This window comes from Neovison vison, chromosome 3 (genome assembly GCF_020171115.1).
Source record: "Neovison vison isolate M4711 chromosome 3, ASM_NN_V1, whole genome shotgun sequence".
In the NCBI taxonomy this organism is placed as follows: Eukaryota; Metazoa; Chordata; class Mammalia; order Carnivora; family Mustelidae; genus Neogale; species Neogale vison.
Genome location: NC_058093.1, coordinates 95,342,887 through 95,355,875, shown reverse-complemented (window position 1 = coordinate 95,355,875; position 12,989 = coordinate 95,342,887). Strand labels below are relative to the sequence as shown.

The window sequence follows — 12,989 nt, the reverse complement described above, 5'->3', positions numbered from 1 at the left end:
TCTACAGAGATAAGGGAAAGTGGTACCTTAGGAGCATAAGGGAAAAACTGATTGGTGCTGACTGAAAGGCTTATAGGGTTTCACAACGGAGTTGAGTCTTTAGCTGGGCTTTGAAAAATGAGCTGTCAGGCAGAGGTAGGGAATGTAAATTAAACTATGGTTTTAAATACATCAGAATTTCATAAGACAGCAGAATTATTCACAGTAGTAAAAGTGTGGAAACAATCCTAAAGTCCATGGATGAAAGGACAAAAAGTGGTATGTGCATACAGTGAAATATTTAGCCTTAAGAAGAAATTGACACACACACAAAGAAAAGAAACTGACACATCCTGTTTACATGGATGAACCTTGAAGATAACATTATGGTGGAATAAGCAGGTCACAAAAGGACAAAAACTGACTCCAAGTATATGAATGAGGTTCCTAGAATAGTGACATTCATAGTAGGGAGAAGGGTGGTTCCCAGGTGCTGGGGCTGGGAAGGGTTTGGGGTTACGGTTTAGTGGTTGCAGAGTGTCAGTCTGGGAATACCAAAAAGAGTTATGGAGATGGATGGTGGTGACAGTTGCTTAATAAAATGCATGTATGTACTTCACGCCACTCAACTCTACACTTAAAAACGTTAAGTGGCAACTTTTATGTTATGCATATTTTACAATTAAAAAAAAAAAAATTTCAAGAAACAGTCCAAAGTCCATACGCTTAGGGAAAGAGGTGATACATCTGCACTATCTAAGAAAAGTAACGGGTGGTAGTGGCAAAAGCCAGGCAGGGGAGGTTATGAGAGGCCAAGAGCTTGGAAGGTTAGAAGGCAACTCAAAAAAAAAAAAAAACAAAACCCAAAACAAAAAGTGTTCGTGGGGAAGCGGACGGCGGAAGGAAAGGGAGGGAGGGAGTGTGCTCACTTTCAAGCAGGTTGGAACTCCCCCCCACCCCAGCATCTGTGTACGTGCAGGGTTCACTCCAGTAGTTTATCTCCATAGGCTCCAGGGGTTGCCCGGGCCCTCGGTGCCCCCAACACGAAGGGGCCTGGCTGTCTGGTCCAATCAGGACTCTGCAGGGATCCCTTCTCGGTAGTGCCTATCCTCCCCGAGCCTCAGTTTCCGCACCGGTAACCAGGGCCGACGGGACCACCAGCCTTACAGGCGGCGAAGACGGAATGATGGGACCAAAGCGCTGCTTTCAGAATCTGAAAAATGGCTCCTGGGGAATTTCAGTGCTCCGGGACAGCCCGGCTAAGCCCCAAGTAGGGCGTGGGGCACTCTGCGAGGCGCGTGGCCCCTCGGGTCCCCAACGCACTGCTGCTCCACCGCCCCGGGAGCCGCGAGTCGGCAGGCCCTGGGCGCCGGGGCTCCGGAAGCGGGGAGGGGAAGCTCCGGGAAGTTCCGTGAGGAAGGGGAGCCCGCCGACTTACTCCTCCAAGAAATCCAGGAACAGTTTCTGACACTTCTCGGCCACCTCGTCGCGGACTTCCAGGTGCTGGCTGCCGGCGACCGGCTCCGCTGCCGCCGCAAGGTCCATGGCTGCCGGGTGGCGAGGAGCAGCTGCTGATAAGCTCAGCAGCCACGAGCCGCTCCACCACTTACGCGATCCCTTTGCGCGCGCCGCCGCCGCCGCCGCCGCCCGCCCCCTCGGCCCACCGGGATGGCCAGAACCAATCGTGGCGCAAGAGCTCGCGGATTTCGCGCCAAACCTGCCCAATGAGTGCAACTTCTCCCTCAGCCCCGCCCACGGAGCCGGGATTTCGCGCCAAATGCAAAGACCTGGAGGAAGCGCGCGGGTTTTGCCTTTGCGCCTGCGTAGTGTGGCGGTGTCGCGAGAAGTTTGGTTTCTGGAGCAGGTTAAAAGGTTGCATCTCGGCTCGGGTTGTTTTTCAATGTTCCTCAAATCATTTCTCTGATATTAGCTGAGCAGTAGTTTCTCTTCTATGGAAGAGAAAAATGAGTAAGATTCAGACCTGCCTGAGCCGTGTAATTGGAGGAAATAAACTGTAAATCCCCAGGTGAAGCTCTGTACCAGAGTCCAAAGAAATGTATACACAGTACTAGGGAGGGGTCGTTGGCAGAGTCGTGGTAGTTGGTGCTGAGTAGGGAAAATCGGCGAAATGTTTGACTTTTTTTAAAAAAAATATTTTATTTATTTATTAGAGAGAGAGAGGGAGAGAGAGCAAGCACAGGCAGATAGAATGGCAGGCAAAGGCAGAGGGAGAAGCAGGCTCCCTGCCAAGCAAGGAGCCCGATGTGGGACTTGATCCCAGGACGCCGGGATCATGACCTGAGCCGAAGGTAGCTGCGTAACCAACTGAGCCACCCAGGCGTTCCATGTTTGACATTTTTGATGAACTCCTCTCCTAAACACAAGTGTTGGCTTGCATCTGTTCTCTTGATTTTCTTCACTCCCTGGGAATCTTTACCCAACTTTGTTCCACTTGCTTTTTCTCCTGTTTGGCCGTTCTTGGTTATCCTTTGTGGCCGCCTCATCTTCGGTGAGTCCCTTAAGTGGTCTGGCCCCAGGGCCCTTCTTTCTCCTAAAGAAGGTCTGTTGGGTGACCCTCTTCATTCCAGTTGTTGCGGGATTGTTGAGCAAGCCTGGTTTGGAAGGAATTTTTGAGAGGTTTTTATCGTGCAATTTAGCAAGTTTATTTAAGTAGCATGGGGGTAGGACCCATAAGCAGAAAGAGCTGGACCTTTGCTGTATGAAACTGGTAGTTATATATGTAGTGTTCAAGGGGGTGGGGACATGCAGGAAGTATTAGATCACAAATATTTTCTTGGAATTTCTACTCAAAACTGCTTTCACAGGAGTTCTCTGGTGCTTATTCAACTTGATATTAGCTATTGGCGAGATGTACAGGCAGTTATGAGATCCTTTAAGAATGTAGCAACCAGCACCTATTTGATCCTTATCAGAATTAGGCAGGAGATAAATGGCCCAGGAGAAAAATGGTAAACATTTTTCTGCTTGCTTATTTTTTTTTTTAAGATTTTATTTATGTATTTGACACAGAGAGAGATCACAAGTAGGCATAGAGGCGGGCAGATAAAGAGGGGGAAGCAGGCTCCCTGCTGAGCAGAAAGCCTGAGACCGGTCTCTAACCCAGGACCCTGAGACCATGACCTGAGCCAAAGACAGAGGCTTAACCCACTGAGCCACCCAGGTGCCCCCATTTTTCTTCTATTTCTCATCACCATCACTTATGGGTGCTGATGACTTCTACCTTGTGTATCATCAACCAGTACTCTTTCTTGGGCCTCCAAGAGATTAAGGGAAGCCTGGACCACTTCCATTTTCTGAGTTTTCCATACATGAAAAATTTTTTCCTTAATTTGAAACAGGGTGACAGAAGTTACTGTAATTCCTTTAAAACCCCCATGCATGTACAAATACACTCTTCACAAAAGACAAGGTTTAACAAAAGTGCTCACTGCTGATGTACTGTAGCGTATCTGAGACTGTATGTCTTACCTCATTGGAAAGGAATGGGAACACTTGTGGCCCTGTACCCCTCAGCTTTTCACAAGCTCTGGACCACTTGTATGGTTTTTAGAAACTTCAAACTCCATGTGCTACAGAACAGCCATAACCCTCATACTAATAACAATGGATCTAGGAGATAGCTAGGAGCAGTTTGCCAACCCGATTTGGGTTCTTCCTCTCCAAAGGTCTTATCTTTCTTATTTTTCCTTTTTGCTGTCCTCTTTCTCTTCTATCCTCAATGTTGATTTCTCAAAACTTTGTTTCTGACATGAGGTCTCCAAATGACGGCTGTGGGGATACTTTCCATAGCAAGAGGAGGGTGTGAGTTATGTAATATCTCTCTGCTATGTCCCAGAAAGTAAAATGTCTCTCTGTGTGTGTGTGTGTGTGTGTGTGTGTGTGTAGGCCAGAGACTGCCATTCCTAGAAAGTCCTGCTTGCAAGGTTGGCCTTTTGCTAGCATTTGGGAGCTTGATGGGTAAAAGTTCCCTACACTGATAAGACACTTTCCCTAAATGACAAGGATAGCCTACTGTGCCTAAAATGTTTGTGCGCACAATATAGTTTAGGCTGAATTTGTTCTAGGAGTTTAGAATCTTGATATTGCTATTTAGAGGGTGCCTATGTGACCAGACCCCAGTAAAAACTCTGGGCTTCTCTAATGAGCTTCCCTGGTAGATAGTGTGACATTTGTTGTCAAGTTGAATGCTGGGGTGGAATTAAATGCACTCCATATGACTCCATAGGAAGAGAACTCTGGGATGCTTGTGTTTAGTCTCCTTTGGATTGCTCCATGTGCCTTTTCTCTTTGCTGATTTTATTTTCTATACTTTTGCTGTAATAAATTGTAGCTGTGAGTACAATTATATGGTGAGGCCTGTGAGCCCTCCTAGGAAATGATAAAAACTGAGGACCCCCAAACTGTATATGTATACATATATAAATACACACACACACACACACACACACACACATTACCCTCTTATAAAGAGAATTTTAAACATACACAAATGTAGACAGAATAGTATAAAGAACTTCCATTATACAGTATATATAGAATAGTATAAAGAACTTCCAGTAACCGTCAACATGTGGCCATTCCTGGTCCAACAACACACATCTCTTCTTCTCCTTCTCCTTCTCCACCATTACTACTGTCTTTAAAAAAATCTATTTTAGGGACGCCTGGGTGGCTCAGTGGGTTAGGCCGCTGCCTTCAGCTCAAGTCATGATCTCAGGGCCCTGGGATCGAGTCCCGCATCGGGCTCTCTGCTCGGCGGGGAGCCTGCTTCCCTTCCTCTCTCTCTCTGCCTGCCTCTCCATCTACTTGTGATGTCTCTCTGTCAAATAAATAAATAAAATCTTTAAAAAAATCTATTTTAAAATGGTTTAAGACTTACTAAAAGTTATGCAAGATAGTATATCAATTGTCATATATTCTGTGCTTTGTTTTTCCCTGTTGGTAACATCTTACTATAATACGTTTGTCACAGCTAAAGAATCAACTTTGGTGTAGTACTATTAGCTAAACTCCATACTTGATTTAAATTTTGCTAGTTTCCTCCTAATGTCCTTCTTCTTTTCTGGGATTCCATCCAGGACACCATATTACATCACACTGTCATATCTCCTTGGTCTCTCGGGTCTGTGACAGTTACTTAGATTTTCCTTGGTTTTGATGACATTGATAGTTTTGAGGTATACTGCTCAAATATTTTGCAAAACATCTGGCATTTGGGATTTGTCTGATGTTTTTCTCATGATTAAACTGTACTTAATGGGTTTTGGAAGGAAGACCACCGAGGTTAAATATATTTCTTAGCACTCCCTTACAAATTTGAAGCAAATCCTAGATACATCATTTTATATGTAAACATTTCAAAATGAATCTCTAGTAGATACAAGGTATTGGAATGTTACTCAGTCATTAAAAAAAGAATGAGATCTTGCCATTTGTGACAACATGAATGAACCCAAAGAGTATTTATGCTAGGTGAAATAAGTCAAGCAAAGACATACTGTATGGTTTCACTTATATGTGGGATCTAAAAAACAAAACAAATGAACAAACAGAAACAGAATTATAAATACAGAGAACTTATTGGGAAGGGGATGGGAATGGGTGAAATCAGTGAAGGGGATCAAGAGGTACAAACTCCCAGTTATAAATAAATCATGGAATGAAAGTATAGCACAGGGAATATAGTTAGTGGGATTATAATAACATATGATGACAGATGGTGACTGCGCTTATCATGGTGAGCACTGAGTAATGTACAGAATTGTTGAGACACTATGTTGTACACTTGAAACTAATACAACATTGCACATCGACTATATTAAAATAAAAAAGGGCTATTTTTCCAGAGATGTATCTTGGGCTGGGAAGGAACCTTCCTTCAACAGATGTAGCAGTACAGATTAATGTACTTTTAAATCAAACTGTAATACCTTCCTGGGTTACCAACACTTTATCTCACTTTGAATAAAACTAGCAGGCTAAATTTTGATGATTTATTTTACCTGGTGTGCAAAATCTGTAAGATATTTATCAAACATACTATGAGGTATTTTCTTCCAAATATAGTCAATCCCTACCTTGTAAAATGTTTAACCTATCGTACCAATTATTAACAAAATAAAATTTTATGCTAGCTATGAGAAGTTTGATCATTATATGTATCAAAAGTAGTGGTGGGGCGCCTGGGTGGCTCAGTGGGTTAAGCCGCTGCCTTTGGCTCAGGTCATGATCTCAGGGTCCTGGGATCGAGTCCCGTATCGGGCTCTCTGCTCAGCAGGGAGCCTGCTTCCTCCTCTCTCTCTCTCTGCCTGCCTCTCTGCCTACTTGTGATGTCTCTCTGTCAAATAAAGAAATAAAATCTTTAAAAAAAAATTAAAAAAAAAAGTAGTGGTAAGGGCAGTGGGAATGATGGCAGTGTTTACCTATTTTTATATGATACTTATTTCATTTTTCCCAAAAGCTAAATATTAGAATTATACACACACACAGTTACTGAAAAAATATTTAAAAATTTCATCATACTTCTTATTTCACAATTTATTTAAACCATACCTTACATTATATTATTATAAATTAAAAGAATGAGACACTGTATTTAAATTTACTCTTGTTTTTATAGCTATTATAAAAATGGATACATTAATCACATTGTATCTATGTTATTTTATAAAGATTTTATTTATTCGTTTGACAGAAACAGAGGTCACAAATAGGCAGAGAGGCAGGCAGAGAGAGGGGGAAGCAGGCTCCCTGCTGAGCAGAGCCCATGCAGGGCTAGATTCCAGGACCCTGTGATCATGACCTGAGCCAAAGGTGGAGGATTAACCCACTGAGCCACCCAGGTGCCCTATGTATCTGTGTTATTTTGATGTTAATTTGACGGCTTTTAATCATGGCCTTTACAAATTGTGTCCCATACTTTGTCTCCTAGTGGTTATTAGACTATTTCTTTTGTTTTTAAAAAAGATTTTATTTATTTATTTGAGTGAGAGAGAGATAGTGATTGAGCGTGCAAGAGAGAGCACAAATGGGAGGAGGACAGAGGGAGAGGGACAAGCAGGCTCCCTGCTGAGCTGGGACCCTGACACAGGGCTAGATCCCAGGACCCTGGGATCATGACCTGAGCCAAAGTCAGATTCTTTTTTTTTTTAAATTTATTTATTTTTATTTTTTATTTATTTTTCAAAGTCAGATTCTTAACCAACTGAGCCAACCAGGCACCTCTAGACTATTTTTTGAAACAAGTATTAACACATTTGTTTGAACTGAAAAACAAAGTTGGATTCTGACAAACAGTAAGTATGATTAAGCTGATTTACAATGAGGATGATCTTTGCTTAGTGGGTTAAATGGTGGGCGTTTTCCAGAAACGTATTTTGAAAAGATTGTAAAATGAAAACACCTTGTTAAAAAAATGTATAAATAAAGATGTGTTGAAGCTAACTTTTTTTTTTCCTTCTCATTTTAGAAGAGAGAGATTTGGGCAGCAGAAATAGACTGAGAAATCCTCAGAAGAGATGATGGAGAAACTTTGGAAGTAGATGTAGTCACCCAGGGAGCATCTGATGAAAGAGAAAAGACACATCCAGGCACGAAGCCTGAAGACCAGCAGTGAAGGAGAGGCTGAGGAGGAAATGCCATGGGAGAGACTAAGAAATAGCCAGAGAAATAAGAGGGGAATCTCAAAAGTCAAAAGAGGAGATTCCAGAAGCAATCCTTGTCGATAGACAATGCTGCGGAGCAGTCCCAGCTGGTAGCAACTGAACATGGTGTGCAAAATCTTTAACTCCTGAACATGGAGTTTCAGGGACATTAAAGGGATGGAAGTCAGATTGCAGGGGGTGGGGAGGCAAAGGGAGGCCAGGAAGCAGACTGATAGGCAGCCTGTTTATCAAGTGCAATGACAGAGGGACCTGTTCTGCCCTTTCTGTGCAAGAGGGTTTTATCTGTGGGATAATAATAGTACCTGCTAACCAGGCCATTGCCATAAAAATTAAGTGAGGGCTCCTGGGTGGCTGTGGGTTAAGCCACTGCCTTCGGCTCAGGTCATGATCTCTGGGATCGAGTCCCGCATCGGGCTCCCTGCTCAGCGGGGAGCTTGCTTCCCTTCCTGCCTCTCTGCCTGCCTCTCTGTCTACTTGTGATCTCTCTCTGTCAAATAAATAAATAAAATCTTAAAAAAAAATTAAGTGAGAGAATATGTGTAAAGTGCTTCATAAGATGTGTGAATATGCCTAGCACAGATATATTCTATTATTTAACCCCATTCAGAATTGATTAATTAAAGTATATTTCTATACTATAAATTATGGTTTACTATATGTATGATGTGTGTGTGTGTATGTGAAACCTTGCTTTGAGTGCGCTTATGCGTGCTCAGCCAGAGCCACTACAGCCCTCTGTACCAGGAAAGGCTCATTAGCCCACCACACTGCAAAACCGCACACTGCCATCTGCTGACGTGGGTATATTCTGCATCTCAGCTGTTTTTAGGACGAGCAGTTGGAGGCTGGTGGAAGATGACGTTAGGAAGGGCATCATAAGCATCACTGCCACCTGGGAGCAGAGACCAAGAATGTGTATGATGTATGCCTGGGAAAAACGATTGGAGTTTTGAAGAGGCCAAGATCAAATGCCAGTATTCCAGGAGTGTGTCCCCCTGAGGACTGTGCTTTGAGGACCCATGTGGGACCGATCTGGGGGGCACTCCCATTTGTAGGGATCCATAGTCCCCTTATAAACATGGGATATGCACTCGTAACTATTAGACCTGTGTCCTTACTGTCCCACCTGCTTTGTGAAGCTTTCTGACCTCCCCGCCTGTGATTCTCCCTCTTTTCTCTGAACTCTGCAAACATTACATCACCCAGTTGGCACAAGCAGTTTTCTGCCTTGATCTGGTTGGTTTTCTTTTCAGGTTTTTGGCTTGATGCCAGACATTTTCTTTGAGTGATTAAAACTGGGAACTTGGAAGACTTAAAATCATTTAAGAAACGAAAGAGCACATTTTCTTACATTTTTTTGGTGTGCATAATGGAAAATTTTCAAATATATAAAAGATCAGAAAGGATAGAATTATGCACCCCTATGTTTCCATCATCTAGTCCAAACTTGTTGGATCTATAAGCCCGCCATCTTCTCTTGATGCCAAATTCTTTGGGGACAAATTTCTGACATATACTTTCTTTTATAAATATTCTTGTGTATAATGTATCTTTAAAAGATGAGCATTCTTGGGGCGCCTGGGTGACTCAGTGGGTTAAGCCTCTGCCTTCAGCTCAGGTCATGATCCCAGCGTCCTGGGATCGAGCCCCACATCGGGCTCTCTGTTGAGCAGGAAGCCTGCTTCCCTTCCTCTCTCTCTGCCTGCCTCTCTGCCTGCTTGTGATTGCTGTCTGTCAAATAAATTAAAAAAAAAATCTTTATAAAAAAAAAAAGATGAGAGGCGCCTGGGTGGCTCAGTGAGTTAAAACTTCTGCCTTTGGCTCAGGTCATGATCCCAGGGTCCTGGGATCGAGCCCCGCATCGGGCTCTCTGCTCAGCAGGGAGCCTGCTTCCTCCTCTCTCTCTGCCTGCCTCTCTGCCTACTTGTGATCTCTGTCTGTCAAATAAATAAATAAACAAAATCTTAAAAAAAAAAAGATGAGCATTCTTTAAAAATACATATATGTGTGTGTGTATGAATATATAGTATGTATATATGTATGTATGTGTTTGTGTGTGTGTTTATGTAAAACACACCTCTATCACTATATCAGATGCTTTTATGCATCAGGTCAGATCTTCCCAGGCTCACCCGTTTCTCCTTCCAGCTCCTCATGGGCTTTGAGCCACTTGAGTGCATCTCCTGCCCTCTGTGCCTGTCAAGTGTCCCTGTTGTCAGCAATGAGGAACTGGCTCATGCCTCTCAGAACTACCGTGGAGGAGAAATGAAGGTCCTAAGAGAATCTTTGATCAATGGAAGGAGAGTCAGTGGTTAAGTTTTTTAACTTATTTAACTTTTAACTTTTAACCAATTTACCTTTTTAAAATTTATTTAATTTTATTTAACTTTTAACCAATCCCTTACCAATGGCTATTAGATTAGGTTAGGTTTTACCCCTCTTTTCCTTCCTGTGTTCTCCACCAGAAACAACAGTGCATTAAACATCTTTGTATGTGCGTGTATTTCTCGATGATAAATTCTTGGAAGGGCTGGCCCTAGGTGAAAGGGAATGGACATTCTACATTTTCATAAACCGTCAAGTTAATTTTCAATAAAGTTGGGCATTTTCATTTTTTTTTAAAGATTATTTGAGACAGTGTGTGCACAAGTGGGGGGAGGGGCAGAGGGAAAGGGAGAGAGAGAATCTCAAGCAGACTTCCCGCTGAGTGGGGAACTCATGCCCCATGAGATCACCACCTAAGCCAAAATCATGTGTTCGATGCTTAACTGATTGAACCGCCCTCGTGCCCAAAGAGCATTTTCATTTTAAGTGAAATAAGAACCTTAAGGTAAATGGGTTCAGTTCCGACCATAGAATTACAGGCTGTAGTCTTCTGATGGAGAAGGATAATTTGAACAATAGCCCCTACCTGTTGCCCCTAAAATTTCAGCAATCCTTTTACTTTGTTCCACTCATTCAATCATGCAACAAATATTTAGTGAGTACCTGCTATACATTAGTACTGAGATAGAAAATATACCTTCTACACGATAGTACTAAGATACTATAGTGAGCAGACAAAAGTCCCTGCGGGTCATGGAGCTTACATTCTAGGGATCCAGGCACACTTCAGCATACTGAAGACTGATATAATTTATTCCTTTTGCTACTAAGTCTCAACCAGTTAAATTGTTTCTGTTACAGGTTGGGGCCCAATAATTACCCAGTGTTTCACAAGATAAAACCCATCTTCTTGGCTTGAAACTGAAAAAGGAAATTTCACACCCCATTCTTCAAAGACAGAGAGATTCATACACTTTGTGTGCAGCCGTGGCAGGCTGTGCCAGTGTCATGGGTTAATCGTCCATCTTTTATCAGTCCCAGGAGACTCAAACTGGGCATAGTGGACTGGTGGTTGACAGGCAGCTCAGAAAAAGATGCACTACAAGCAGTTCAGATGGAACCAAATGAAACATTTTTCTGATCTGAGCTGCAAGCCTGACAAGTTACTCTGAAGTAACTAAACGAAACAAAACACAAACACAAAACCAAAAAAAAGCCCATGCTCCTTTTAGCAGTTAAAAGAGAGGATTGTTTGCCTCATAGCAGGTTTTTAGAAAGCATTTGGTGGCACAGTACGTGGGAGGCAACAGGATGAAGAATCTGATTCCCAGTATGACTTCAACGGAAATATCCAAGGGCATGGTCTATATGGGTTTTGTGTTGTATTTTAATTAACAGGAACAAACGGCTCTAGTGTTTTGTGCTGCTACTTCCTTCTGTGCTACCGCTCAGTGCACTCCTCTTCACTCATCAAAGTGTTGAAGTATCTTGGAGTGGGCAGCTGTTTTTTGTAGATAGGGCCTTGGAGAGGCATCTGGGTGGCTCAGTTATTTAAGTGTCTGCCTTCAGCTTGGGTTGTGATCTTGGGTTCCTGGGGTTGAGCCCTGAGGAGGGGTCCCTGCTCAGCAGGGACCTGCTTCTCCCTCTGCCTCTGTCCTTCCCTACCACCCTGCTCGTTCTCTCTCTCTTTCCCAAATAAATAAAATCTTAAAAAAAAAAAAAAAAAGGTAGGTCCTTAGAAACTTACCTAAAGATGGAGGCAGGATACAAATACAAATTGCAGAAATATGCCAGTATACCATAATACTTAAAGTATAAATTGATACAAAAGAGGAAAGTAGAAGTGGGAGATTCTTTTTTTTTTTTAAGATTTTATTTATTTATTTGAGAAATCACAAGTAGATGGAGAGGCAGGCAGAGAGAGAGGAGGAAGCAGGCTCCCTGCCGAGCAGAGAGCCCGATGCGGGACTCGATCCCAGGACCCTGAGATCATGACTGAGCCGAAGGCAGCGGCTTAACCCACTGAGCCACCCAGGCGCCCCAGAAGTGGGAGATTCTTATTAGTGTTGTTAGGTCTGTAATCAAAGGATCGAGACTGATACAAAGCGAAGGTCAAGCAAAACTTTATTTCATGCCAAGCATTGAGAATCAAACCGACTGTTCAGGGCCACCTCTTACAGAGAGGGTGACCACCCCCAGCCTCACAGACTAACTTTTATAGAGCAAAGGCCTTGTGGTTGAGCCTGGCCACACACAGGTGGCCAATGAGATTGCAACACACAGAGAAAGCTGCACAGTCATGCTGGGTCACACGCGGGTGGCCAATTGAATTACAATTCACCCCATAGCCTATCACCTTGGTGAGAATTGGCGCCCAAAAGGCAAGGCCCACACTCCTTGGTAGCTAGGAGACAGTATGCGCGCTTTACTGATTGGATGTCTCCATGTGACCCCACTCATCCCTGCATTCAGGGCGTTTATCTCTACATGACCCACATTTTTATTTGGGCTTTGTTACCTGGGACTGGTTTCCTGGACTTGCTTTTAAATAAGTTCCCCTGGCGGGGACAGGATCAATTTAACTTTTACTGCATAAACAACAAAATGGCTGTTCAACCGAGGTCAGGCCGCTCTGGCTAAATAGGCCCTTACATTGTGTTTTCCATAAAATTAGATAATCATTGATTCCTTATTTTATAGTAAATTATAATTTTAACAACTGCAGGTAATACACATTCACAGAAGAAGAGCAAAAACACAGATAAACAAAAAGATTAAAAAAACTATATCAAGCTGTATCGCACAGAAATATTACTTGTTAACATTTTGGTGATGTACCTCCCTCCATGTGAAACACACTATTATCTAAGCTGTTGTTGTTTTTTTTCTTTTCTTTTACAATTCAACAGTATATAATGAACATCTTTTCAGTTGGTAAATATATTTCATTTTTTTTTAAGATTTTATTTATTTGACAGAGAGAGATCACAAGTAGGCAGA

At 42.8% G+C, this 12,989-nt stretch overlaps 1 protein-coding gene across 2 annotated transcripts in view; it reads right to left on the bottom strand.

Annotated features, from left to right (window-relative positions):
• MCM6 (minichromosome maintenance complex component 6) overlaps positions 1-1,596 on the bottom strand; it is a 35,293-nt gene extending 33,697 nt beyond the window's left edge. Inside the window, exon 1 of one of the 2 annotated variants that reach the window (XM_044242565.1) lies at positions 1,418-1,596. In XM_044242565.1, coding sequence (XP_044098500.1) covers positions 1,418-1,524 — 107 coding nt within the window. In that variant the 5' untranslated portion in view covers positions 1,525-1,596. The remainder of the gene's footprint in view (positions 1-1,417) is intronic. The other variant, XM_044242564.1, reaches the window with a different exon arrangement.
• Between the last annotated feature and the right edge of the window lie 11,393 nt (positions 1,597-12,989).